The following is a 27,573-nucleotide window of genomic DNA, read 5'->3' as shown; positions in this document are numbered from 1 at the left end:
GTTAAAATGTTTTACGCTCATCCATGTGGGTGCATGTACAGTCTTTCCCACAGTCTCCTTTCTCTCACCCCTACTCCACTTTTCCTCACCCTTCCCCTGCAAATCCTCTCTTTAATGCAGCACTGTAGTATAAATGCAAATCAGCCTCAGAGCACAAAGTCAGAGAGACTGCTGCCCTACAGACACACTGACACAGCCAGCATACAGTTCATGTTGCGTCACTTTAGACACTGTGTGTTGGAGCATGATAAGCATATTATAGAGTGTGTGTTAATAGTCTTAAGCCCTACCATTCTAGTGGACTGTACTTATCTCTGCCTAATTTGCTGCTAGTTTAATACTGTTGATGAGCACTTAACCCATCACTACTCTGAAAACCGCACTGCAGCAGCTCTCTCTCTCTTGCTCTCTCTCTGTCTCTCTTTAGCTCTCCTCCATCCAATTTACCACCCCCCCACCTCCATCTCACTCCATCTCTTGCTTATTTTTCTTACTCTTGCTCCCCCTGCTGTATCTGCATTTTACTTTCCTATCTCCATCCTTTGCTTGTCCCCGATGATTTCCCTCTCTAGCTCTCTCTTAATTCCTCTCTCCCTGCGTTGTATCTACAATGTAGGATGGCATAATTAATCCTGATACCCCACCCCCCTCACCCTTTTCTTCTTTTGGCTGAGAGGGTAGAGAAAGATGAGTGCATTCTTATGAGTCACTGCGTGAGTGCGATAGAAAAGAAAATTGTTCAGAGGTGAAGAGCATTGCGTCATCGGGGGTGTGTTGAGTTGGAGGTGGGCTAAGCCGGCTGTCAGTCAGTGACGCGAGCGGAGCACGTGCGTCGGTCATGGCTGGGAAGACGCTGCGCGCTGGTTATCTGGCTGTAGGCGAGGAGAGCTAGAAACAGCCGCAGCTCCCCTTGCCGACAGGCTGATCGCAGGAGTGAATGCCTGCGTGAGTGTGTGTGAGTGAGTGAGTGTGTGTGTGTGCATGTAGATGCTGCATGGGCTGCAACCGGAGCTGCTGCTGTTGGTGAATTATGCAGACAGAGGAACAGAGTTTAGATAGCATGCAGAGAGACAGATGAATAATGCATCCTGCCGGGTTACGAGCTCTGCATTAGTTAGTTTTGCTGGAACCTGTAGCTGCCGACTGTCTGCCTGATTGCCTGACTTCCCCGGTCTCTGTCTACCTTTCTGCTTCTCTGCCATTCTACCTGACTGGCGGACTGTCTGACCTACTCAGAAAATGTCTCACTACCATTTCATCAAATGCTGTAAGTAGCTTTCGCTCTAAATGTGCATGTGAGCATGTATGTTCTCAGTCACGGGTTTGTGCCTGTTGGCACTTTCTATATATGCAAGGTGTCATATACTGTACAAGGGAGGAATTCTGGCCAGCAGCTGCCAACACAGCAGCACAATCTAAACTTCAAATGGGTATTTGTTTCCCTCTGTATGTGTGTTTGTGTGTGTGTGTGTGTGTGTGTGTGGGTGTGTGTGTGTGTGCGTGCTGGAAGTGGGCGTGTGAGCTTGCTGCAGAGAGCTGCTGCAGATGTGTGAAGTTGACCGGTGAATGCGGCAGGTAGCAGCAGAGGGAGAAGAAAAATTGAAATAGAGACACAAAGATGCAGATTCCCATAAGTGGCTGGTATGTTCATAACACAGTGACAGACTGACCGAGAGAGAAAGGGATTTCAGAGAGAGGAGGACAGATGGGGAGAAACTGAGGTTGATTTTAGAGGAGTGTTGGAGAAAAGAGGAATGGCAGTGTGTGGAATGTAAAGGATGGAGGGACAGGCTGAATGGCATATGGAGAAAGATGAACAGACTCAAAGAAAGATGATGGGAGTGATGCTTATATTTGAGAGATTTATGGCAAAAAAGGGAGAAAAGAGGGAAAATTAAAGAGAAACATGTGAGTTGTTTGATGTTATGGAGGATAAAGTCTCACCCTGACTCTCTGAGCCACCTGTCTCACTCTCAAGTCTCTCCTTACAAACATGTGCCTCCTGCACATTTATGGTGTCTGCAGTCTGCAGCCTGTTTGCTTGCTATTTTCTAATTTACAATCTCCTGCAGTGCTCTCAGTGTTATTAGCTGGAGCCCGCATGGGATGTTCCACATTCAATCAATAACTGATAGCACGGAGATTGGATGGCAGGAAACGAAAGCTCCGGCATTTCATCCCTGTCTCTCTCTTTTTCTCTCTGTCTTCATCTCTCCTGGATTCATTCAACCATGCCTCCCATCACTCTCAGTGCTACTGTCCTTCCCCTCTCTCATTCATATTCAATCTATCTCTCCACAGCCACTCATCACACAGATGGACATCCCCATGTCATTTTGAATGTTGTATGATCAGAATAGATATTGCATCATGTTTGCAAATGTTCAATCTTGTTGTGTAAAAAAATCAAAATTTAGGATTTATTGATAAAAGACAAGTTCTGATTGATCTTAGCTGCCAGTGCTATGCCTATTTGGTGTGTTCATCTAAAAAGGAAGACAATGAAATGCTCATGGGACTGTCCTGATACATCAACCAGTGATTTTATAACAGCATCATATTTAGCCACACTACAAAGCGCAACTAAAAGCTGTTAAGGAAAGTCATGAGGGACAGATTTTATAGTCACAAACTGCCACAACATTAAGAGCCACTCTTGAACTTCACTGCAGAACCTTTTAGCGCACTGAGTACATCATGATTTATTCATACAAGTGCTTTGTATCACTTAATGTAAACAATCTACAAAAAAGAAATACTACCATTTGAGGTTAAGTTTATATCCACAAACTACATACTGACTTCTTTTAGAGTCTTCTCTGTAACACTATACCACCATAAGTGCATCAGTCATGTGTCTGCATGGTTTGATGTGACTGCAGCCTTGAATGCATGGTTAATAGATAATATACGAGATTGACAGAGAGTGTGAAGGATGTGAGTAACCAAAGCAAGGAGGAGATGACAGTGACTGAGCAGAGATGAAGACAGTCAGAGTTCACCACTTGCATATGTTATGTGGTAAAACAGACAGTAAGCTTTATGATCTCTGCTTCCTTCTGTTGCTCTACTATTACCTACTCTTCATTTATCACGTGCCTAATTTGCTAATGTGAGTAATCATTTATTTTTGTTTCTCTTAGAAAAGAATAGCATATGAGGAACTTACAGATGTTAGAACAAAACAAGTCATGATGATACAATGGTGTCAGACTTTGTGAAATTTTGAAGACATTTTTCCTGTTTTCCAACCTTATGTAGACCAAACGATCATTTGATTTTAGTGAAAGTTATAGTCACATATATTTCCAGTTTTCTCCCTTCCACTGATAATGAATTAAATTATGGCCTTTAGAACATGAGTGCATGTGTTTACACACGTGCACATACTGCATGTACCAGTTATTCCCAAAGTGAGACCCTTAAATGATCTAACTTAGCTACAGCAGCGGTACCGGGGAGAATTTTACCAAGAATCACTGTAATGCTAAGGTAAAGACAAACCGAGTTGATTTATTACAGCACACAGCATGTGCTAAAGCCCCAGCCAACTGAGAAGTTGTGCAAAGCGAGTACACTCGATGTATGTTGCTGTTATTACTTAGGGATCCAATATGCCGATGTTTACAGATTCATTTAGCAGATATTGATATTTAAATATGCTTTTCACACAAGAAATTTCAGTCCTTTTGGACACACTTTAAGTTTTGAGGATGACCAAGGAAAAAAACTTTAGTCCTTAAAAAACACTTTAACTTTAAAAATTGAAGATAAGTAAAGAAAAAGACCTCAACTGACATAGGTGTGTTGGTTCAGCCTAAATCCCACTAATTTATTAGTGCATATTGAAAAAAATTTACAGTTGATATATGCTGAAATACATAGGCAAAATACTGGCAAAAATTTTGATATCTGCCGATACTGATACCAGGCCAATAATATCGTGCATCCCTAGTAAAAGTGTAAAAGTGTGAGAGGAAAAAAAAAACATGTTTTACATGTTGACAATGCTGCATGTTCATAACAACAGAGCAAAAGACTAATGTTCGTTTAGTTACCTGGCTGCTTTATAATTTGGGTGCAAAACACGCTGATGACTGGACTCAGACTGAGCTGTTGTCTGTCACATATTACTCTGCTATGCTAACAAAGGTATTGGTTATGCCTTGTGTGTGCACTACAACACAACACGTTTAGAACTGTAATGATACTGCAGAAATCCGTTTGAGATAGGTTTATGTAGATACATGTTTATATGGTGGTGTGTGGAGGGGCTTGAAAATATTTTCATCTGCAGTTTACTAATAGCCCAAGAGTAGTGATGTTCCTAGATGTACAATTCCCCATTCCATTAAAAGTCAAAATGTATTTGTATTTACTACTGCTACTCTAAACTCAACTACATTCTTTAAACCAGCTTCACACTGCACACAATGCTAAATCACGCTGTTCCTACAAGATGCTTTTGGTGCTAAAGTAGTTAGTTTATATCAGGTTTTAGAGCAGTGTGGCTGTGATGCAATAATTATTAAGATGGTCTACAGTGGAAAGAAGTGGTGAAATTAGACAGAGGGTTTAACTGGGATTGTGGGGATGAGCTGAGAAAAATGTTTATAATTAGTAATTCTAGTGCTGACCACAAAGTGATCTGAATTTTACTGTTTGGCTGATTGTTTGCATGCAGCCCTTCCAAGATTGCTTGTGAGTTCTGTTCATGATGCTCTGTATTATTTTAGTCTCTTTGCAGGATATTGCTCAGCAATAAGCAAGCATTTTGTACGAGTTTTTACACACTTTGATAGGTGTAATATATAAACCAAGACTAAGCACACACAACCAGCTCCTTCAGAGTTGCATAAAGTGAGCTGAGAGAGTAGAAGAAAGAAGAAAAATGGAGGCAGTAATGTGTGACTGAGGAAGCTGGGCCTTGCAAACATTGAGTGCCTTCATATTAGAAATGGCAGTATGTCGAGTGTGTCTTTGTGTCAACTTGTGCCCAAGCAGACTAAAATAAAATACAGTTGAAGCAGACACCTGGCATGAATAGTATCATAAGGACCCCCCTAGTCTGGAACCTGTACACAAAGGAACCTTTTTACTCGTCTAATCAGAGCAGATGGCGCTGTGTATTGTGCAGGAGCTGTGTGTTTGTGTGTGTGAGCGAGCAGGTGTTTGAATGAATGTGTAGATGTATATCTAACAGAAAAATATACAGAGGCACAGCAGATCTATCTCGTGCCCTCATGACTTTGTCGCTGCCTGATAAAGATCTGATTTAAACACACCTACAGACAAACAGCAGCTCACTGATGAAAGTAGACACAAAAGTGCAACAGTCATGTTGTCGGACTATCAAGGCTTTTTTCTACAGCGGTGTTACTTTTCTCTCAGGGGTTTAACTGCTGTTCAAAGTCCCTAACATGTTACTGTCTGGGAAGTAAAGATGAAGAGAGATGGTAAATGTTTTGAAAGAAACAGACAGTTTCTGGAAATATGAGGACAGCATGTTGTACTTTAAAGTTGTCCCACCTGGCATACAGACATGGAAAAGGAGATGAAATAAAGGCATGGAGACAGAACCACTGGAGGTGAATGGTGAGACACAGAGGCTCCAGGGAGAGGACAGTTTAAACAAACTGGCACAAAACAACCATAGCAACAAGGGAACAGCAAAGTTGAGGTTTATTAAAGAAGGAAGAAAAAATAGAGACACCAGGGGCCAAAGAGAAATAAGTGGTGAGTCACAAGGAAGAACAAACCACGCTATTTCTGCACAGGCATCCTCCTCTTCATATCTGGCATGCTGCTCAGGAGCTGTGACCTGAATTTGCCAAATTATCAAAGCTATCGGAGCCAAATTGATTTTCATACTTTTACAGGAGAAACCTTCTGTTATATCATTCTTGTTAAATGTGTGTCCTTGAGTTTCAGCTTCTGCAGCATCACTGTACATCCCAATCATCCAAGTCTAATAGATTCAGCAGCTGCCTGGTGATGAGATGAGTTTGGCAAAGTTCCACTGAGAGGCTGAGAGATTATGCAGAGTCAGGAGAATCACTTCTCACTGTTGGGACAATAGAGACAACACACAAAATGCTGCAGTGCTCAACTTACCCCACAGCTAAACAGACTCATGCTTTACAGTAAATATGCTAAATGTCTTCCCACACAAGGATCCGCGTGGGCAAAGTAAGGACACTGAACAGAAATGGTAACACATTTAAACCCTTATTCCTGGAGACAGAAATAACAGCTTTTTTTGTTTGTTTGTTTTTCACCTGAGTTACATCTCATTTGCACAGTTTAGAGCTGTATTCAGGAGAGATGTGAATCTTTCAGTATCTCATGATTCAATCTGTCTATTCTGGGGTCACGGTTTGTTTCAGGCTGATTAAAGATTCACGTCACTTTCACTATTTTAAAAAAAAAAGCAGATTTATTTTATCATCTAGTTCAGTCTGCTATGCTCAAAGGAGCTGTACATGATTATCTGACATTCAAAAGCTCAGTAAAATGTGTTATAGCCTACATTTGTAGCATCAGCTGATTAGATTAAGTTAGATAAATTGAGGAAAACCTAAAACAAAGAAAAAACTAATTTGTGCTTAGAATTTTAAACTCTTTAATAGGAAAAAATGTGTGGGCTTAAGCATGATCATATCTAGAGCCTTCACTGTTGGAGATGCCATAGGAGCCCAGTTAGTGTGGTTTAAAAAGTGACTGTTAACTGGTGACTTTCAGTTAATGTGTTGGGGATTTTCATTGTTACAATGCTAATAAAACACTGAACATTTTCCATTATGTCTAAAACATGCTTTGAAGTTATGAATAGATGAAAACTAAACAAAGGCGCTCTTTATGTCTGTTACTAAGACAACCACAGTCACCAGTTAACATGGTCACTCGTTAAACCGTAACATAGTCTATCTGTCTCTGGTCAGCAGTTGTAGGCTATTCTTTTTATTCTTACTCTGGATGAATGAACATGTAGGATGTGAACTCAGACATGCGAGCCATTTCTGATGTAGGCTACATTATTTTAGTTTAGCATTTTAGCGTAGCCCACATATCGGGTCAGGCATCCCCTTTATAGCAGGGGTGTCCAAATTTTTTCCACTGAGGGCCACATATAGAACTATATATGAATGGTGGGACCAATTTCATGTTCCACACCTTGAGGATATTAAAGTTATTAACCTGTCTAATGTAGGTTAAGATATTCTGATTGAGTGTGCTCACATGGCTAATTAGTTGTTGACAAGGCAAATAACCAATCAATTTAAGGATTTAAGGGAGGCCAATCAAATTTCGGAGGTCTCTGGTTGGCCCTGGAAACCACTGGCCTCAGCCCTGGAATGTCATTGGTGTTGCTATTTGCTTAATCAAATTGGCCATTATAAATCGAAATCTTGCTATAATTTGGTTGCCAATATGTTTACTGTTTACAGTATCATCTTAGTTAAGTCACATATCAGATAAAGACATAATTAAATTCTTCAAAATGTTTGTTTACAGAATTAGCATGGTAGCACCTTTGGCCACCTAGCACATCCTTGTGCTGAAACTAATAAGTACAATACATATAAGCAAAAGCTTTATGTTCTAATGTGGGCCATATTTCATTTTATTTTTAAAATTTGCTGTGGGCCTGTCAAATGTGGACTGCGAGCCGCATTTGGCCCCCGGACCCCGGCCATAGTTTGGACTCCCCTGCCCTATGGGGATTGTAAAATCCACAGTGAGTCTTAACACTTGTCTTTAGGAATAACAGGACAGGTTGAGTAACTCATGGCACAAAAGACGGTGTGGCAGTTTGTCAGTATGTCAGGCACAGCTATGTTAACATTACAGACAGTGTGAACTTGTGCTGCTAATGCTAACAGTGCAGCTTCTGAGCCACCCACCCCCTGCTTACCTGTGATTCGGGGAAGGTGAAGACAGTGCACAGAGGAAATACCAGCAGTGGGTTTGCTTTACTTAAACTCTCTTCTGTTGAAAATGTCCTTATTATGTAATACATTATGTTGAGAAATACAGATTTTTGAGCAATTCTAGCAATGCACGATAGATATCAGTACTGATAATTTGTCGGCCGACATGGAAAATATTTATATGATTTTTTATTCAGATGATATGGTGTTAACCAATAAGATCAACTGTCTGATAATAAAGGTGTTTTTTTAGTTACCTCACCACACTACACATTCTTAAACAGCAGGCTGTGTCACGATGTATGACGCAGCCTACAGTCCAGAGACGAAGAGGAAGACACCTCAGCTGTGCAGCTGTAACAGTGCAAAATGAACATGGCCCCACTGCTGTGGGTGTTCTTCGGTGTTTCAGAGGAGCATAACACGAATATGTTTGTAAAACAAAGATCCTGAATAGAGGAAAAGATCTTTGTGTTTTAACACAATGGGTTATAAGTCAGATTAAAGTTGTTGATCTAACAACAGACTATAAATGGAATACGAAGTGGCAGTATCTGCTAGCATTAGCACAAAGCCAAAGGCTAATACCAGCAGAGTGGCAGGTATTTGACAACTGCAGAAAGTTAGCCAGAGAAAGCCAAAAATCAAAGCTGTTCATGACAGAATCAGTCTCACAGTCTTCCGAGCTGCCGCCATTTTCCTTTCAGTTTGATGGACAACATCACAGTAATTTACATTTCACTGCAGGCAACACTATTATTTTGTATTAAGGGTGCACTTTACAGATTTTATCTGCAGTTTTTTAATGAAAAACATCAACTGTCTTTCAGTTCTGACTGCAGAAAAAACACAGCTGTTTCCCAAACCTCTCTATTTTTTAAGCACAACAGCGCATTATTGTGTAACTTTGATGTTGTATTTTATCTGTAGACTAATCCGCAACATACCTTTATTTCCATGGCAGATTAGAAAGTTTGTCAAGATATTTAGATACACAGATATAAGGTGTTTAGATACACAGATATAAATTTAGTTTTATTTAACTATAATAACCTTGATTCACACCAAATACTCTCGTAGTGTCATAATCAGTGATGCTTCTAGGGTCCCTATTGGACAACACTGGCGTGCCAGGTTTTTTTTTTTCTATTTTGTGTGTTGTTTGATACTTTGACCTGACATATAGGACATGTGTTATGATGCTCATTTACAGGTCACACACATAAGTGTTTAGCAAGATAAAATGGTCTAATTTTCACTTTCGCTTCTGTTGCAGTTGTGAATGACGCATGTCTCCAATGACCTATGAAATTTAACTAGCAGGTAACATGACAATAGCATATGATGACTGGTTAAAAATCACACTGTTAGAGTTGCCAGTCTTTTGGCTAAGACAGGGACAAGTTTTTTGTTGCGAAGTTTGACACGGTGCCATGGTAAAAGACAAAAAAATGATCATCTTTTCTGAACCAGCCATGAAAGGAAATGAGATAGATTCATATAGCAATACAATGCAGCTGAATATAAGAGAATCATTGTCTTACTCTTGGTCCCTCTTTCACCAGGTTGTTTCCAGCTATGTAACGTCTTTCGTCAGAACATGGAGATAGACCAGTGTCTGCTGGAGTCTCTCCCCATTGGCCAGCGCCAGCGGTTGGTCAGGAGGATGCGCTGCGACCAAATAAGGGCGTACTATGAGAGGGAAAAGAGCCTTCAGCGCCAGCAAGGTGGAGTCAAGGTTCGGCCCCCATTGACGCACCGCAAAAAGCAGCGCATCCGCTTCAGCCAGACAGATGTGATACAGGACGCCATCATTCGGCATGACGACAAAGAAGGTGCGTATGTGGGTGCAGATATGACAGTTCTGTTGCTTCATGGTAGAGTAATAAAGGTTGTCGTGTGGTGAGTGTGTACAAAATAAATGTGGGGATGAGGGCTAGATATTTCAGTGCTGGCTTACTTAAATTTATCATACACACTCGCACGAACACACACACAGACAAACACAACTTGTTCTGCTAGAAACTGTTCGCTTGACTGAGTGAGCCAGAGCAGAGCTTTCATCCTCATACAAACAGCTCTCAAGGACAAAAATACCTCAGTAGAGATGATAATGTCTGTTATGGAAAGCAAACAGTAATACCGCAGAATGGTGGTCACTTTTGGTGCCTGATCTCTTCTGTTTTCTGTAACCAGGGCTTGGCAAGAAAATATTCCCTGTAGATGAGTGGCCTTTTTTTTTGTCACTTTTTTGAGAATTGAACATACAGAAAAATGCCAGGATGGCTGAGTCACTGTGATATAGCTCACCTTTAGCGTATTGAAGTTACTAGAACCAAACTAACACAGGTATGGACATGCTTAAAAGAAACAGCCTACAGCAAAGCTTTTCAAGATGGCTGACAAGGCTAGCCAATCACTGTTATGGATTTTGGGGTGACCAGTCAGGTTTCAGTGGGGGCCCTGGTCAGGACTAGAATGATGTTCCGTGCAGCAGAGGGAAGAGACATGATTGGCTTGTCTCAACATTCAGTAACAAAACAAGAGCAAACTACAAAACTTTGAATGTTGAGGCTTGTTAATTAGAGGAGGATGTTTTATTTTATTTTTTAATTTGCTGCTTGCCAATTAAAAATAGACCATGGGCTGCAAACGAACAACACAGATTTCTGGTTGTTTGCAATGCTTAGCAGACATAAAAGTTAATTTTAGCTACAATGTAAGACTGATATTGCACTGTTTGGAATCAAGCATGTTAATAACAAAGACCTGCTTCAAAACAAACATTTGCACGCTATTACATAAGCCAAGAGACAAAGTGGGAAAGAAAGCTGGGAATTGTTTCGTCCATTTCAGTCATTTGTTTAAACAACTAGTCAGTTGTCAATTCTGTTTACTTCAATGATTTTGTTTTCAATAAATATATTAGACAATGTAGAGAATTGCAGTCAAAGCACAGCAGCTTGAGCATTTTCAAGTATTTTCATATTTTCAAAAGTAGACTGCGTCTTACTTGCCTACTCTGGTCATGGTTTTTTAACCTCCTTTTGTAAACGGCTTGAAAACAGTCATGGTCTACCTCTCTCTTTCTCTGTGTGCATGAATGTTTCTTTGTCTGCACATTCATGCATTTTTCCACGGTGAAGAAGCCAAAAAGCAGGGTGAGATCTTTTCACGGTAAATCATGTTTGCCCTCAGGCTTCTGTTCTTAGCAGACCTGTAGACTGCTTAACCCTCAGTAAGGACACACTCCTGTACTCAGGCTATTTTCTGTGAGATCGAATCTTCAGTGCTCTCATAAAATTCAAGAGGATCTCAGTCTCTTGTCTCTAAAAGACATTGATTTTTTTATTCAATTTCAGTGTCTTTGTTATTGTCTATGTCAGTCATTTACCCAGCTGTCCCTGTGTATCTGTGTCACTCCTACAAGCAGTCTTTGCAGGTCACTGTGTTAATCTCTGCTCTCTGGCTGCCAGTGAGGTTCAGCTGGGGTCTGTGGGAGCAGCTGGTGTTCGGCAGTAAGGCTCAACCTGGGGCTCCCCAGCTCTGCATGAATCAGATCTAAATCTCCTCTGTTTAAAACTTGCCTTTACAACCACAACAATATTAATCTAAAATGGAAACAGACACTTTAACCTTTTGCTGGTGTTTAAAGAAGAGGTGGACTCAGTTCTGATACTTACACATCTGCTAGAATGGGACTTCACTTGTTCACCTGTGTCTCTATTCCACTTTCTATCTATTTCAGGTTGATTTTGATGGAGTAAACCATGCTGTCTATAGCATGTGATGCAAAGGGATTTGGGGCATGTCCCACTATATTTTGCTGTCTAGATTGCACAGGCCCGTAAACCAGAGTGCAAAGAGGGTGGGTTATGTGCTGTCATTATACATGTGTTTGTTTTGGGTTTAACATCACTCAAGCCAATCAGAGTTTCAGCTTACATTCCCCTTAAGAGACAGGTGTGCATGTCAGCTGGTGTGTTGGTATTTACACAGAAAATTAAATTTTTAGCTTTATAATAGCCCAAACACAAGCACCGGTATCACAAAATCCTTTACAATACCCATCCCTTTGTGCACACCAAGATGTTGTGTGCCAGGCATGTGCAGTGGCTTCTGAGTTAAAACTTGGTCTGATGGATTAAAACTTGTTAAATCTTCATGAGCATTTTTCTCTGGTGCTTAGATTTGTAAAAACAGATTTTCTCACCCTTGCCGTTGAGTTAACGCTCCTGACTGATAGGTTTCGCCTCAGGCTTGGAATCTCCCCAAAGTAATGTGAGAACATTTCTAAATCTCTTAACTTTACTATAAAGGAATTTTGAGAGGAGAGTGCTTGTGTTTGCACACTTGTTGCCCTGAGAGCCTATGGGTTAATGTAGAGGAAAAAAGTAACAGAATAAAGAATGTGAATCATTCATGATGTCCTGATAATCCAGTTTCCTGCCTGGAAAGCACACATCAATGAGAATTTTGATGAGGATAAGTCAGCGATGATGCAAGTTTCTTAGGTATTTCATCACATTTAAAAGGAGCTACAAATGATGTTAGAAGTGTGAAATGAGACAGTTAAAAAATGAATACTTCTTAGATGATACAGAGTTTTCTTTAATGTTGCTTGTATCTAAAAAGAACTGCACTTCTACGCCTGATCATTTCCAACTACTATGTTCTCTGGATTGTGATGTCAAATGAAAGAATAGATGGAAAGTAGTTTTGGTGTCTCGGTGTTTTTAAAAACTTGTGAATATGCACAAAAGAAAGATAAACAGAGGGAGACTCTGTGAAAAGAGGGCAGCGGAGACAAATATGCTTAGAGAAAAGGAGCGAGAGAGACAGATTGTGATAACAAAACTTATTTTCTAATTAAAGCCCATATTTATAGAGTAAGTCTGAGATTTAGATTCAGTGATAGTGTACAAACTCAGCTTGCTGACAATGCAGCCAGGTAATCAGAGATCTCAGGCAGGCACAGTCACACAAGGATTTATTTTCTCATCGGTAGTTCGATGCAGGAAATTAGATGAGGACCCGTGAGATAAAGACAGACACAGTGGAGGAAAGATGAAAGGGCAAGCACACTGGAAAAACTAGAACGGGAAGGCAGCAGGAAAGGGGCATGTGGTCAGTGAAGAAACTGTAGGGTTAAGGTGAAATAATACAAGAACTACACAGCCTTACAGTCAGATAAGAACATACTATATACTTCATCTCCATTCTCCATTTCTATCTGTCATATGCAAACATGTTGCTCACTTGGGCTTTGACATTTGGTGGAATTGCTTTTCCCGAAGCAATCTTTTAACTTTATCAAAGCAAGACACAAGTGGGATGGCAGCAGCTGTTGTCTTTGAAGCAGATCAGCCCACCATCAGTTTTTTTATTATGTCTTCAACCTGCATATAATGTTATCAAAGATGACATTTTGGTGTCAGGTCTTCCTGAGATCATAATTCCTGAAACACAAGGTGGGTTTTTATGAAAGATGTGCTGCAGTTCAGGAAAATTTAATTACTTTTTTAAGTGATCAGTTGGAGATTCTACACCTGTTACTAATTTTCTAGAGGGAGATTGTGAATCACCTCTGATACCACCGGCAAGGTTTGAACCTTAGACAGCTTTGACACTAACAGCATACAAAGTATGGCTATTAAAAACCAGACTAATGCTGTAATTCAATTTTAATTTTTCAGTATCTTTTTACCTTAGTATATTCACCTTCTGCATCAACTCACCTCAGCATTTGTGTGTTCCACTGATCAAAGCAGTGCAGTAGGTCTTCTTACAGTTGTCTCAAAATCTCTGTTGTTCTGTTCTTAACTTTGCAAAATGTGTTCTTTTGAGCAGATTTGATCTTACAATAGAGGAAAAAGCCACACGGCGCTGGATCAGGGACTAGGGAGAACTGCGATATGTTTTTGGACAAAAACTGCTTTATCGAGAGCGCAGCGAGCTAGTGTGTTGACTCCTTCCTAGCAGTTTTATAGCCTGTTTATAATAGTGTTGATTCACCGTTGACACTCCTCCAAAATGATACCCTTAATGTAATGGCCTTGAATTTGTTCTTGCTTCTGGTGCTTTCTTTATCCTTGGTTTTGATGGTGTTTTCCAATGTGTTGACTGCCATTTTGTCTCAAGATCATACTGGAAGATCCAATTTCCCTGAAGGTAATCAATCCGTCTGAAAGATTTGGGTTTCTTTCAATTTTCTCCAAAATGTCTCAGAAGTTTTGGGACAACATTGGCACACACTTTTGTCATATTCAAATTTTCACGCAAAATTTGCCAAACTGTCTCTTTATCAATGGAGTGCAATCATTCTTATACTTAGACGTTGATCATTTTGAACAATTTGTTCAATTTTTTGAACACTTTCAGAAGATTTTGATGTGCATGGCTGCCCAGAATGTTCATCAACTTGGGCATCCACTCTGCCTTCATAAAATCTGACGTGCCATGAAGGTGAAATGTAGTGTTCCCTTTACATCTCAGCTATTGAAAAAAAAAAGATTTTGCTGCTGTTTTGTTTAATTTCATCAAAAGTTTCAAGTTAATGCATCCCCAAACTCTTAAGCCAACCATTTCTGACGTCTTAGCATAAACACTTGTACTTAAATCAGAGCTACTAGTGAATTAAAGGTGTCACTTATTGGAAACCTACAGCAGTTTTGCGGGAATATCCAACCTTAAAATATAACACTCAGTGTGACTGTGAACCATGTTGCTTCATTCCCAAATGAAGTCACATTGTATAATAGCTAATACCTCATCCATGGCTTTTGCAGGGTATTCTAAGACTTCTAAATTAACAACACATTCTCTAGAATTAAAACTACATTGGATTTGTTGACATTTCCAATTTTTTTCTAACACAAGGACAAGCTAATCTTTTTTATGGTCTGACACCATTGCACATGCTTTGACTGAGAGTTACAATGGCTTATTAATAAGCATTCAGATATGTGCTTTCGTTTGCCTTTTTGTTTTTTGTCACATTTGCGATTCAAGTCAGAGTTTCACCAGACATTATGTGTTTACTTTTGTCCAAACTGAAAAATATATTAAAATCTAGATTATTAAATCAGAAAGATAATTTTGTCCTCCTATATGCTATGTCTGTGTTGTTTCCCTGATTCTTTATCTACCATAGTCCAGACAAATTTAAATTTTTCCCCATAGCATCAAAGCCTCTCACAAACATTTTACATCCTTCGCAATGTGCATGCTAAATTGAGCTACAGTGCTTGTGGGGGTTTCACCCCTGTTCCCTGCATTAATGGGGTGAGTGCTTTTCCCTTGTGCCATGTTAAGTGTCTGCTGTTTGTTTTCATTGCTTTATGTATGTGTGTTAATACATTAAAAGCTTAAGATGTTTTTCCTTACACAGAAGTGTAATTACAGAACATGTGGACTATATACCGTGCACACATATAATAGCCACCTACCATTATTGATTAGCGTGTATAGATCCATCTTGCAGACACAGAAACAGCCTCCAGTCAATTCTCCATAGTGAGTAACTGAAACCTGCAGAGGTGACAGCAATAGCTTTCAGCCCTGCATGGTGTTTAGGAGCAGAGTGTTAGACACAGTTAATAAAAGTGAATCATACCAGGGCTAAAAATAAGAACACAATGTGGACCGTGTCCACTGTTATACAAGTTATTTGTCTCGATGCAGCCCCCGCCTCCACGTTAGAGCAGCAAAGCTTCTTAACAAACACAGACCAATATTCTGGAAGTTTAAACAGGGGTTATCTTAGCAAATCCAGCCACTGAATAAAGTCTCAACCAGGAGGAACTCTGCTCTTTATGATGCTCGTAACATTCAAATCATACATTTGCAACTTATAGTTTAAAGATATGTTCATGTATGAAAAGATAAATGCTGCATCTATGTCTTTATTATGCTACATTTTGAGTGACTTTTAAAGAAATAATCTTCTCTGGACATCTCTTGTAATTGGTATGAATCTTGTGGAAGTGCACAGCATTTAAAACTGTAATCAATGAAGCTTTTAGTAGAAGTGCTGTCCAGGGCTAAAGCAGGATCTTCCAGACATTTAGCTGTCTTTTTATTATTTTATATCTGCTTGCCTTCACTTCGATCCAACACTCTGGTGTCCTATTCAGAGGAGAAAACGTGTCACACAGTTACTCATGGCACTTGAGAAGCCTTCTCTTACACTCTCTCTACCCTTTGTCCCTTCATATAAGCATACATATACTGTATACATGTATAAGGTTACCACCAATAAGAAAGCACAAACCACAGAGGGAAGAAGAGAGACATATGGGGAGAAAAGAGTGACTATGGATGGTTGAAGAATGCATTGATATTTTACTGGAATAGAGCATTCTGGGATTAAAGGCATGTCAAGCACCTGTCATGTTTTGACAGAACGGGGCCTGAGCCCTCAGAGATGGTAGAGGAAGATGTCATGATAACTTTTGCTAGAATCCAATTTGAGACCTCACGACTCTCACTCTGATACAACAGGGATCCCTTTAATGTCAGTCGCATCATCACACAGGATATTGAAACTTTCCTCTGGCAGTGTTGCTTCTAATATTAAACTTGAGGATCACTTGATGAGTCATCATTGTTTCTTTAGATGTTCAACAGGAAAGGTTAATACAACACGATGTAAGAGAGCAGAAAAAATAAAAAAGTCCGTTATGATCTAGTTTTGTCACTGAGCTCTACGCTGCCTGGTTTGAAGTGGAAATCATTTTAGACATTTTTCTTCAGTGTGTGAGCCTTTAGATTAACATTCAAACCAAGGGAGGACTGAGAGTGTGTAATGACACTTTCCAGCAAGCACAGATAATGAATTAAAACACATTTACTTATTTGCTATCCCTAGAATTATTCCCTCCACTGCTCACAAACGAGAAATTTCAATTGTTTTTTCAGACTTTAAACTGCATTTCCTGAAGAGACCTTCAAAGTACTTATTAGCAGAAAAGATGTTCATTCCAGTATTGAGTATCTACAAAGTTATACCCTGACAATCAGTTGGAACACCAGCACAGCTATGTTATACACTGCTCTTTATAATTATTGCAAGTTTAAATGTGTTATTTTAACTCAAATAGTGTAAGAATGGCAGATCTAAAGTTCCTAGACCCCTAGGACTATTATTATAAACATTAACATGGCTTCCTTATGGCTCTTAAATTGTAGCTCTACCTCAAGGTTAAATTCTGGGCCCAATACTATTTACTTAACCCATAAGTTGCCTTGTATAAAATATTACAAATTTGCTGTCCATTCCTGTTCTGATTACAGTCAATTACTGCTGTTCATCATCACATTCTCGAGTTTATACCAATTATAAGCATGTGTTTTTCAACTGGAATTTATTCCTCTACCAAGGAGGTTATGTGATCAGGTGGGTTTTCCGTTGGTTAGTTTGTTTGTTAGTGTGTTTGTTAGCAACATATCTCTAAAAGTTCTGGACGGATTTTGATGAAATTTTCAGGAAATGTCAGAAATGGCAAAAGGAAGAACTGGTTAGATTTTGGGAGTAATCCGGACAACCATCTGGATCCAGGATATTTTTTTTAAGGATTCTGTACTATTTCTCAAGTGATAAACATACATCATTAGTGCAATAACTTGTTAAAATCCTATGCTTTATTGTTCATTGCATCACACTATGGTCAAACCTGTGTAGCCACAGCGATTTAAAATTAGTACTCCACTGCTTCTTAATGTCTCACTTCGGTGTGAAAAACTCCCACACATCTCAGTGGGCAAGTCAAAAGGCATCTGAAACCTTGTGTTATCAAACATTAACCTTTTTTCTGCTCTCCTATTTTATTTTCAGTCCATAACAAGCTAATTTTTCCATTGTTAAGATCATGTCAAAATCTTTAATTCACCCAAAATTCCTATTGTCTCCCAAAATAAAAACAAGTCAGTATCCAAATGGGAATTACACTAATTTTAATACATCTCCAAGAAGATTAGGTTTATCTTTTTCTTTGAAAAATCTCCAGTCTGTTTTAAACTGATAAAGTTAGGTACCCTGAATGTTCTAACATCCTATGTAAAAGAGTCTTGAATCTAGGCTTTCCATAGGCAAATGTTTTAGCCCATTTATTATTGGCTCATAGGTACAGTATGAGTTTGTTGTAGTTTTGTTAACTGTGTGTTGCTGTGATTCTTGATTGGGCTTCCTTTGGAAAACATACAGTGCCTATACTTTACTTTATACTTCAAAAACATTTTCCAAGCCTCTAATTATCCCCTAGAGTTCAGTGAAGTTCATCATCAAGAAATGGAAGGAATATGGCCCATATGTAAATCTTCCTAGATCAGGCCATCCTCACAAACTGAGAGACCGTACAAGAAGGAGACTAGTGAGAGAAACCAGTAAGACACCTTTGACTACTCTTAAGAAGTTGCAAGCTTCAGCAGCTGAGATGGGAGCAACTCTGCATACACCAGCTTTTGCCCGGTTTCTTCACCTGTCAAAGCTTTATGGTTGTTGAAGAAAACTCATTAAAATTTGACAAGTGTTTGTCAAAAGGCATGTAGGAGACTCCATGGTCAAGTGGATGAAAGTTCTTTGTTCTTATTATGAGATCATAGTGGTGGTTTTTGACAATCAGAAAGTATGCCATGTTTCGCAGACACCAAACATCACCACAATCACACCATCCTCACTGTGAGGCACAGTGGAGGCAGCATCATGCTGTGGGGATGCTTCTCAGCAGCAGGCCATGGGAGGCTTGTAAAGGTGGAAGGTAATATGAATGTGGCAAAACAAAAATGGTTTAATGACAGGTGAATGTTCTGGAGTGGTTGAGTCAAAGCCCAGATCTCAATCAAATAGTTAATTTGTGGCTCTCTCAGCCTGTTTATCTGACTGCTCGTTTTTTCTATTATTGATCACTTTCCTGGCCATAGTTTGGGATTTGGCATAAGTTATTGTCAGGCCTTATTTGAAGAAATTTAGTACCTCTGTTTGTAAAGGATATAGTTTTAGGTTTGTTACAGAAATGTTTTTAATCACTACATATTCTGTTAGCCTTTGTTCAGCTTTGTCATTCAGTGTTTGAAGAGGGATCTTCCGTAGCTGTTATATAAAAGATAGTTAGCCCAATGTTGTCCCACAAAAATAAATCCTGACCTCGGTCATAAATTTACCTTATTGTTGAGAGACCTTCATCACCTGAAATCATAAAAATCATGTCATTTTGTGATCAGAGGTGCAAGGAAGGACTGTTCTATCCTACAGATTGCATCATGTGTAATCTACATTTAGAGTTGAGCATTATTGGAAAACTGTACAGTATCTTTTTGTCATCAGGACTGTAACAAGGGAGAAATATCAGAGCTCATTTCAGAAACATGGGCAGTGAGGTGAGATGGGCCTTTTGTGACTATGACTGTGTGATAAGGAGCAATATGACACACGCATCTATAAGCATGAGGGATTTGAACAGAATCCCATGTGGGGTTGCAGATGAATGATGCTGAACATGGGGAAAAACCTCTGGTTGCTAGATGAAGAAAATTGGCAATACTGGTGTAAATGGCGTATTATGTAGGATACATTACGGGGATTTTATTGAATTCATGGAATATCACGGTTCAGTGAGATAAGGAGGAGCACATGAATGAAGAAGATTCAATCTTTTTCTGTATTTACAGAGCATGATCCTACAACATATGAATCAGATCATTTTCAAGCACTATTACTTGTATTGCTTGCACTCAACGTTTATATTCTTGACTATGAAGTAATGAAGAGAAGAAAGTCTAATTGCCCTTTTCAAAAGGAAGAAATGCTTTTTTCTGAGGCAAGCTTCATCATAAATATCTGTGTAGGCAAGAGACTTGAGCTGTTTTCAACCCTAATACAAATTCAAAGGCAGGTTAAAGGCTGACGCACTGCCAGTTAAATGTCAGCGTAGCTTTCAAGGTGAAGCCGTTAAGTCTTCAAGAATCTTTAAAGCACTAATTAACTTTTTCTAAGTGCAGTTCTTGACACCTACTTTTTTAGTGCATTTAATTTTGCCCCTCTTGTCCCATTTTCCTCTCTCTCCCCCCTCTCTGCCCCACCACTGGTTCCTATCTAGTTGCCATGGAAACTCCACATATGTCTCAAACAGCTGTTTTGCAATTTTCCACAAAATGACAGCCGACTTTGCTTTGCGCCCACTCCCCCTATCAGCTGCCTCCTGATAGAGGGGTTACACACACACACACACACACACACACACACACACGCTGGCTTATACAGCTTGACATCAGCATATAATTGCACACCTACTGACATAGAAAGGTTTAACACAGAGAGAAAATGACCGTGGGCGCTGTGGGAAAACATATGGCTGATTTAAATCTATGGATAATATTTAGCAAGTTTAACCAATTTCCTCTTTTTCTACAGATATTAACAGCATTACTGGTCACTCTAAACCTACAAGACCTCTTGTTTAGATTGAAGACTGATATTTCTCTAAATTAGACAATTTTCTTTGATATTATTCATGGATGATCGTGGACAATGTAGTTTCTAAGTGGGTAAAAAGTAGCTATTTGAGGACACATTCTCTAATCCATTTAAATGCCACAGCAGCTTATCCTTGCTTTTTATTAATGCAGCTGTTGGGATTCCCCTAAAGCCATCATAGTTTGCCATTTTCTGTAGAGGAAATTGCGGTGCAATTCTTTCCCCTCCCCCTTCCCCCCTGGCCTGCTTTCACACAAGCAACATCAAGCCGTGCCCGGGTGCACTTGCGTATTTACTCAGTCTGAAACAGCAGGTGGTGGTATGCACGTAGCTGGTTTAGAACCTCGCTAGGGAAGAGAAAGAAGAAGAAGCTACCATGGCAACCACTGGGGTCATGACCTGAGCAAAGATTATTTTTGTTTTGACCCCGCAAAAAGTCCATCCTGCATCCATGAATGATTAAAATCACTTTTAAGATGCAAGCAACTTCGCTCTTTGTATCTGCACATTTACTATAGCTCAGAGGATTAAATGGGCTCGCACTGCACAGATACAGCGTTTTTTGAGGTGACAGGAGACTTTTATTGCCTTTGCACCTCCTCTCGCTGACTCCAACATGTGTTCATCTGTAAGGTGAGTCACTACAGACCGTTTATTGGCTGGATTCTGATGATTTCCGCCCTTTATGGGGAAAAATGTGAACTAACTGCCGCGCTGTGGAAAGAAGTTTAGTTTTTACGATGATTTCATAAAGCTGATACGACACTCTGTCCCATATCTGAGCGCGGTTGCATTCACATCTCATCCGAACCATGCCAGAATCCACTCGAATCGCACCCGAGACCACCTCCCCAAGTGGGCCCAGGCCCGGTGCTGGGCCCGGTTCGTTTGCATTCACACTACCCAAACGAACCGGAGTTTGGGCTCAAGTGCACTCGGATCCGGGACCGGGCCCCTTGTGTGAAAGCCACCTTACTCACTCTTCGAAGCTCAGTAGAGTGACCGACCACTAAACCAGCTGATAAATCAAAACATGATTGATTTTGTATCAGTGATCAGCCAGTCTAACTCATAGATGATTGAGAATCTTCTGTAAGAGATCTGACCTTGGCATCCCTAGTTGTTAACTGTGTATGTTTAACATTAATGAGCACATGTAGTTAATGATTCATCACATTGTATGCCTTAGTTGTCCTTACTGTAAGATACTAGTTTCATTGTTTTTTGGGAGGTTTTTGTACTGTGCTGTTGAACAAAGTAGGTAAAAGTGCTTTTGACTGAATAAGGACAGTATTTTATCAGACCCTTCTGTTATCCAGATACACTGCCACCAGTATGAGCACCTATTTCACTACAAAGCTAAGTAGACTGACCAACCACTCAACTAGCTGCTACAACAAAACACAACATGTGATTGGTATCATCATCCCTGTATCAGTATCAGCTGGTACATTACTGGGTCATTCCTGCAACAAATGCATTTGTGTCCAAACTCATATCACCGTCACACATGGCCTTTATCCCTTTTCCCTATAATACATATAAATTCATACTGTAAGTGTCATCATGCTTTAATATTATTTTTTCTCTTGTATTTGGAGTATCCATATCTTAGAGCTTCAGTTTGAAGAAGTGGAGGGAAAAAAAACCCCTCCCTGGTGTCTGTAAAAGTGCAATTTAAAATTTGGCCTGAGCTAATGCCTGCTTCGGGGGTTTGATTAAGAAAAAGGAAATGAAAGAATCTTTGGTATGGAAATCCAACTTTTTTATTCCCTGAACAGTGCTTTATCTCTGTGGAAGGCTGATAACATAAAGAGTTTAATACACTAAAATGACTGCCAGCCTGGAAGACAAGTGCTTGATGTGACAAACTCAGAAGTCTCATGTTAGCTTCAGGTACACTTTTAAAGGTATGTTTGAGAACAAGGGCTGTGAAATTTGTCTTAAAGCCTTTTCAAACACCTCACAAAGATTTTATCTGATCACAGGTCAAAATAGTAAAAATGAACATCAAGAACATTATGAACTTACTCTATACTATACGTTACACAAACAAAATGTTGACCTGCTATTGCAACCAAACTCTGCTCTGTTGTCCATGCATGGAAAATAATGATGTGGTGAAATACCATCATCCTGAAATGTCTAACACACTTACTAAATCATAGGTATCACTTAATCAAGCACTGTGTGTATCGTTCTATGATTATCTTGCAATATACAGTCTAAATTATGGTAGAATTGCTGTATTGTAATTTTATGGGCCAGATACCCTGTTTGTATTTGTTCTATCATATTGTGATTTACCTTGCAGTTCCAATACCCCTTAAAGGGACGATCTGGGCTTCAAGCACCAAACAGAACTGTGGTTCTTCTTGATGAATCTGCCAAGGGAACAACAGTGGTATTGATTCCTTGTGACCATAATGTCAGACAAACACTCTGCTCTTTTTCTTTAACTGCCTCAGGGTCAATATATAGCACTTGACTTTTGACCTCTGTTTAGGTGCATTCAATACCGAGCCATAAAACTCAGGTAGGTTGTTTTATCAAAGACCAACACTAAATGGCTCTGACAGATCAGAAGATTTACAAACCAAAGTCCTGACCAGTCATTTACTTCTGCCAGGCTTTATTTTTTCAAGCTGAGAAATCACTGCTCCACATTCAATAATTTACAGCCCTATTAAATCCTTTTTGATAGACGGGAACGCAAGCGCATTATCTATTCCCTTTTAAAGACTTTAACGTCAGATGAGCCTTAATTGGTGGTTTCAAGTCTTGAGCCTCTGCAGTGTGTAGAGGAATGGGAGATAGTTGTGCTGATTGACTTCAAGCATTTCAGGGTTGTTACTCATCAACCATTTAAAGACCATTAAGCAGTGACATCCATTAGAAGAGTTGGGAAATGTCTGTGTACAGTATGTGTTAGGCTTGATTAGTCAATTAACTGATTCAAAGAACAACTAAAAATGCGGATGACAGTTTAATTTAATGAAAAATGTTCAATTAATTTGTCAAATAGTTCTACTAAGCACGGCTTAAATTTTCCCTCATTGTTACAAATTGATGCTTTTTTGTACATTACTTCATAAATTGAGTACATTGCATCTGATTGTTTCTCAGATTGCTGTTATGATAAAATAAGTAACCACAAATACTGACATGAGCAATTGATTGTAGCTTGAATAAGCAATTTATCAATGTATAGAACATAAAACATCATGAAATAATATCAATCAAAGGTGTCCTGTATGCAAAATGAGGTACTACCCTTTTACTGTTTTCCTCCCAGTATTTAAAGTTAAAAGTTGATTATATTCACTGAATTATAAATAGGGGAAAGATTCATCTTCACATTTAAAGAAAAAACTGTAGTTTGTTAATGTGAAAAGCTGCAGTGATTATCAGAAATCACTGATCACTTTTTGTCTGATGACTAATTATTTTCAACTCTAAAAGCAAGCTATTGATTTGTGCTTTTTAACTCTTTTGATATTTTCAAAATAACTCTTTTTCCAAAAGTAAATGAATACGTTAAGTCTGTAAATGCTTAATATGTACATTCTGCAGTCAAGAGGCTTTTAATCATAACAATAATCAAAGCTGTTGAAGGCAGCAGGGAATCATGGGGAGCAATTTCATTCTTCTCCATCTCTCACCCCTCAATGAAAGTGAAGTCCAAAAGAACCATAGTAAAGATCAATTAGGGTGACTTGGGTGTTGGAACTTGCAGCTGATGGCAGATGATTATCATGTTCCATCAGAAGTAAGCAGCAGCTGTAAGCTACTTTAAGCTGTTGCTCTCTTTCTCTGTCTCATCCTGCTAACTTCTGATGAACTATTCCACCGCTGGCTGCACAATCAGTTGCTGTTCTTCTTGACTCCATAGTTCATTTTCATCAGGGGGTGACCTATGTCAGCTTTCAGTATTGTTTTGATTGCACATTGATAATTGCCTGTCTGTTGCTAAAAAAAAGCCAAACCAAAAAAAGAAAAAAAAAAAAAAAACCACAGCAAAGGACAGTGTGGTAGCTTATTAATCAATGACACGGTGTTAATTTGGCAGCCATTTTAGATTTAGTCCTAGTCTGTAGATTAAAATGTTCATTAGTTTTTTCAGATTTTAAGTAGTTTTCTCACTTGCAAGGTGTTGTTTAGTTTTAGGAAGTGAAAGCTAAAATTTGGTTCAGTTTTGGTCCATAAAAAGTCCATACTTTTTAGTTATGACTTTTTAGTCAAAGCATTTGTTTTCTTTAATTAGACAAATTGTAAAATTAATATAAATGTAAAACATTCGTATTATGTACTACCAATACTTTAATTGATTCGAATTTACTGTTGAAAATACTGTCATGTCTTGAATGCTTTCTCAACTTGTCTTGAGTTTTGGACAGGTTTTACTCACAGTGAACGAACATCATGGATGTTGAGGTCCAGCATTAACATTTTAGTCCTTTCAGTCTCATTGATGTAACTACTTATTTTTTCTTCAGTTTTTATGAACAAAGTTTGATTTCACCCTGCCGTCGTCCTGTCTTCCTCGTGGGAAAAGGGTTGTTGACAAACATAGTCATGTGTTAGTCAGAGACTGCTAAGACAAAAGGTCTTTAGCCTTAAGTATTCATGAGTCCTAGTAGGGAGAAAAGCAAGCCAGAGTATTGATAAGTAGTCATGTGCTGTGTGTTGGTTACATGAGGTTATTTAAACATGTTAAGATAATGACCCTTTAAGTAAAATCTCCTCTTGGGGGTCTTCAGCAAGGTTCATTAGAGGGCATTATCACTACCATAATTACCATGGTAACTGTCCTCACTCAGAGCCCATGACTTTGCTTAAAGACTTGTATTTGTGTGTAAATGTGTGTGGTGGGTTGCGTGACAGAGCTGGCTCTTCTGCTGGTCTTGCAGGGTTTCCATCGAGTGCTGTCAGTGTCTGTGAAATCACATATGTCCAAAGCCTAGTTCTCCACCTCTCCTCCCTCCTCTTCCCCTCCTGTGTGTCCATCCTGCTTTATTTATCTGTCACACACTCGCTTTCTCTCTTTCCTGCTGTGCTCATCTTTTTACATGTTCAATAAATGATAAATCAGAGGTGGAGTAAAATCTCTGTGACCTTGTTAGGCCTACGAGTATCTGCTGATTTGTTTATGGCTGACTGCATGAACCTGCATGCAGCACTTTGTGTTTTCTTCAGTGGATCTGTGTCAGTGTGTGAGTGGGTTGTGAGGCTCACTGGAGCTTACAGTATGTGAAGTGAAAGTGTGTAACCTAGAGGCTGTCTGAACCAGACGCACACACATCCTTAACGCTGATCTGCGCTGACAGGTCAAGGACACTTAGAGGACGTTCAACATGTATTGGTTCTGATCGTGAATGGCAGAGATCAGATAATGTGTGTGAGATAGTGTCTGTCTAAATGTCTTCTTTACATGCCCTGAGCACGCGGTCTGTCTTCACATTCAGCAGGTGTTAACATATGTCTGCTTTGTTGTTTTGCAGTGATGCGTCTCCTGAAGGAGGGAGCAGACCCGAACACACCCACTGCTTCTGGGGGATCCCTGCTACATCTGGTAAGAAAAACAAAGGGGGAACACAGTGACTCACAGTTTATGATAATTGTAAGAGACATCATGCTAACATTTGATCCCTCTGTGGAGTTAACCTCACATTTATTATACTGTTCCTAATTTCCATAACTCATTATCACTTGAACTAAAACAAGATAATGGATAATGTTCATTGTTTGTCAGAAATAGCCGACAAATATCAGTCTGGGTTTTTTTTTTTCTATGATCATTCTGCATGCCTGTATCAAGAACAGGTGGATGCACAGTGGTTACCGGAATAGCTCCCTGAGGATACAATGAATGACTGCACAAGAATTTCAGTCTGTATTTGATAAAGTCAGAACAATGGTCTGTGGAATTCTTTATGAAGTTAAAAGATTAGCCAGCGGTGCATCTTGTCCTGTATTTACACACTGTCAGTAAGCTGTGATCTCAAATTGAGTGAAGAGCATCTTAGACATATTTCTGACTTCTGATGATCGTTTGTATAGGCTAACTCACTTTGAATCCTGTTCCTGGAAATTGTTATTTAAGGAACTTTTGGTCTGCATACAGTACATTTTTATTTGACAGTGATCCAGTGGCAGAGATGACAAGCATTTAGATACAGGTACAGAAATAATCAGTAATCTTCTGATGATTTTAAACATTATCAGTCTGTTTTTTTTCTTCATGAAAAGATCAAAACTCTTTGGGGTATGTTTGCGCTAAGTCACCTGTAATGATATTTAGGGGTTGGAGAGGTGATGCCATAGTGCTGCCATGTGGACGTAGCATAGGTGTTAGATGTCGCCCACAGTTGCTGAAGTAGGTGCTCAGGGGAGTCAAATGCCTACTTAAAGGGGACATATTATGCAAAAATCACTTTTTCAGGCTTTTCTAACAAAAATATGTGCCCCTGGCCTGTCCACAATCCTCTCAAGTACCAGAAAAATGTATTCCCTCCCCTCTCTCTTTCTTCACCTTTCAGAAAATGTGCTGAAACAAGCCGCTCTCAGATTTTCCTCTCATGACCTCATGTGGGGAGTTAGGCCAACCGAACCCCGCCCCCAGGTTCGGTTGGCCTAATCCCGCTTGGAAGAAAGTTCCACCCTCCTCTCCTCTCAGCTGCCAGCTGAGAGGCGGATCAGGAGAGCTACATCTATTAAGTCACATCTATTTCCTGAGAGGGACAGAGTCAGACAGCTCAGTAACATTTAAAGCCACAGACACAGAAATAGCTCGTTCTGAGCAGGGCTGAAACAGAGGGGGTTTTTAGACATACAAAAATCCAATACTGGAGTGTTTTTTCAGCAACGGACTTCACAGGCATGTTTTGGGGACCTCTGGGACCACTATTAACTTGTCTTAAAGGGTAAAATATGCCTTCTTTAAGAGTTTTAAAGCTAGAGCCCTGCACACTCTTTTGATAATTAGCTCCAGCCTGCTCCCTCTGGATTTCTGACCATAACCGCCTGCTGCCTCTGTTTATTCCAGTCTGCACCTGCAGCAGATGTGTCAGACCCGACCCCCCCCCCACACACACACACACACACACACACACACACACACACACACACACATCCCACACAGATTCTGACGATAAAATATTTAGAATAACA

At 39.6% G+C, this 27,573-nt stretch overlaps 1 protein-coding gene across 3 annotated transcripts in view; it reads left to right on the top strand.

The window, feature by feature from the left end:
- Positions 1-915: 915 nt before the first annotated feature.
- myo16 (myosin XVI) overlaps positions 916-27,573 on the top strand; it is a 119,569-nt gene continuing 92,911 nt past the window's right edge. For 2 of the 3 annotated variants that reach the window (XR_005993004.1, XM_041807525.1), the window contains exons 1-3: positions 916-1,267; positions 9,497-9,766; positions 25,905-25,975. Coding sequence is in view for 2 of the 3 variants with exons in the window: in XM_041807525.1 (XP_041663459.1) it covers positions 1,240-1,267; positions 9,497-9,766; positions 25,905-25,975 (369 nt within the window). In the remaining variant the exon portion in view is untranslated. Of the gene's footprint in view, positions 1,268-9,205; positions 9,255-9,496; positions 9,767-25,904; positions 25,976-27,573 lie in introns of those variants that run through there. The other variant, XM_041807526.1, reaches the window with a different exon arrangement.

The sequence above is a fragment of the Cheilinus undulatus genome, linkage group 15 (assembly GCF_018320785.1).
Source record: "Cheilinus undulatus linkage group 15, ASM1832078v1, whole genome shotgun sequence".
Classification (NCBI taxonomy): Eukaryota; Metazoa; Chordata; class Actinopteri; order Labriformes; family Labridae; genus Cheilinus; species Cheilinus undulatus.
This window is presented reverse-complemented; position numbering and strand designations above follow the sequence as displayed.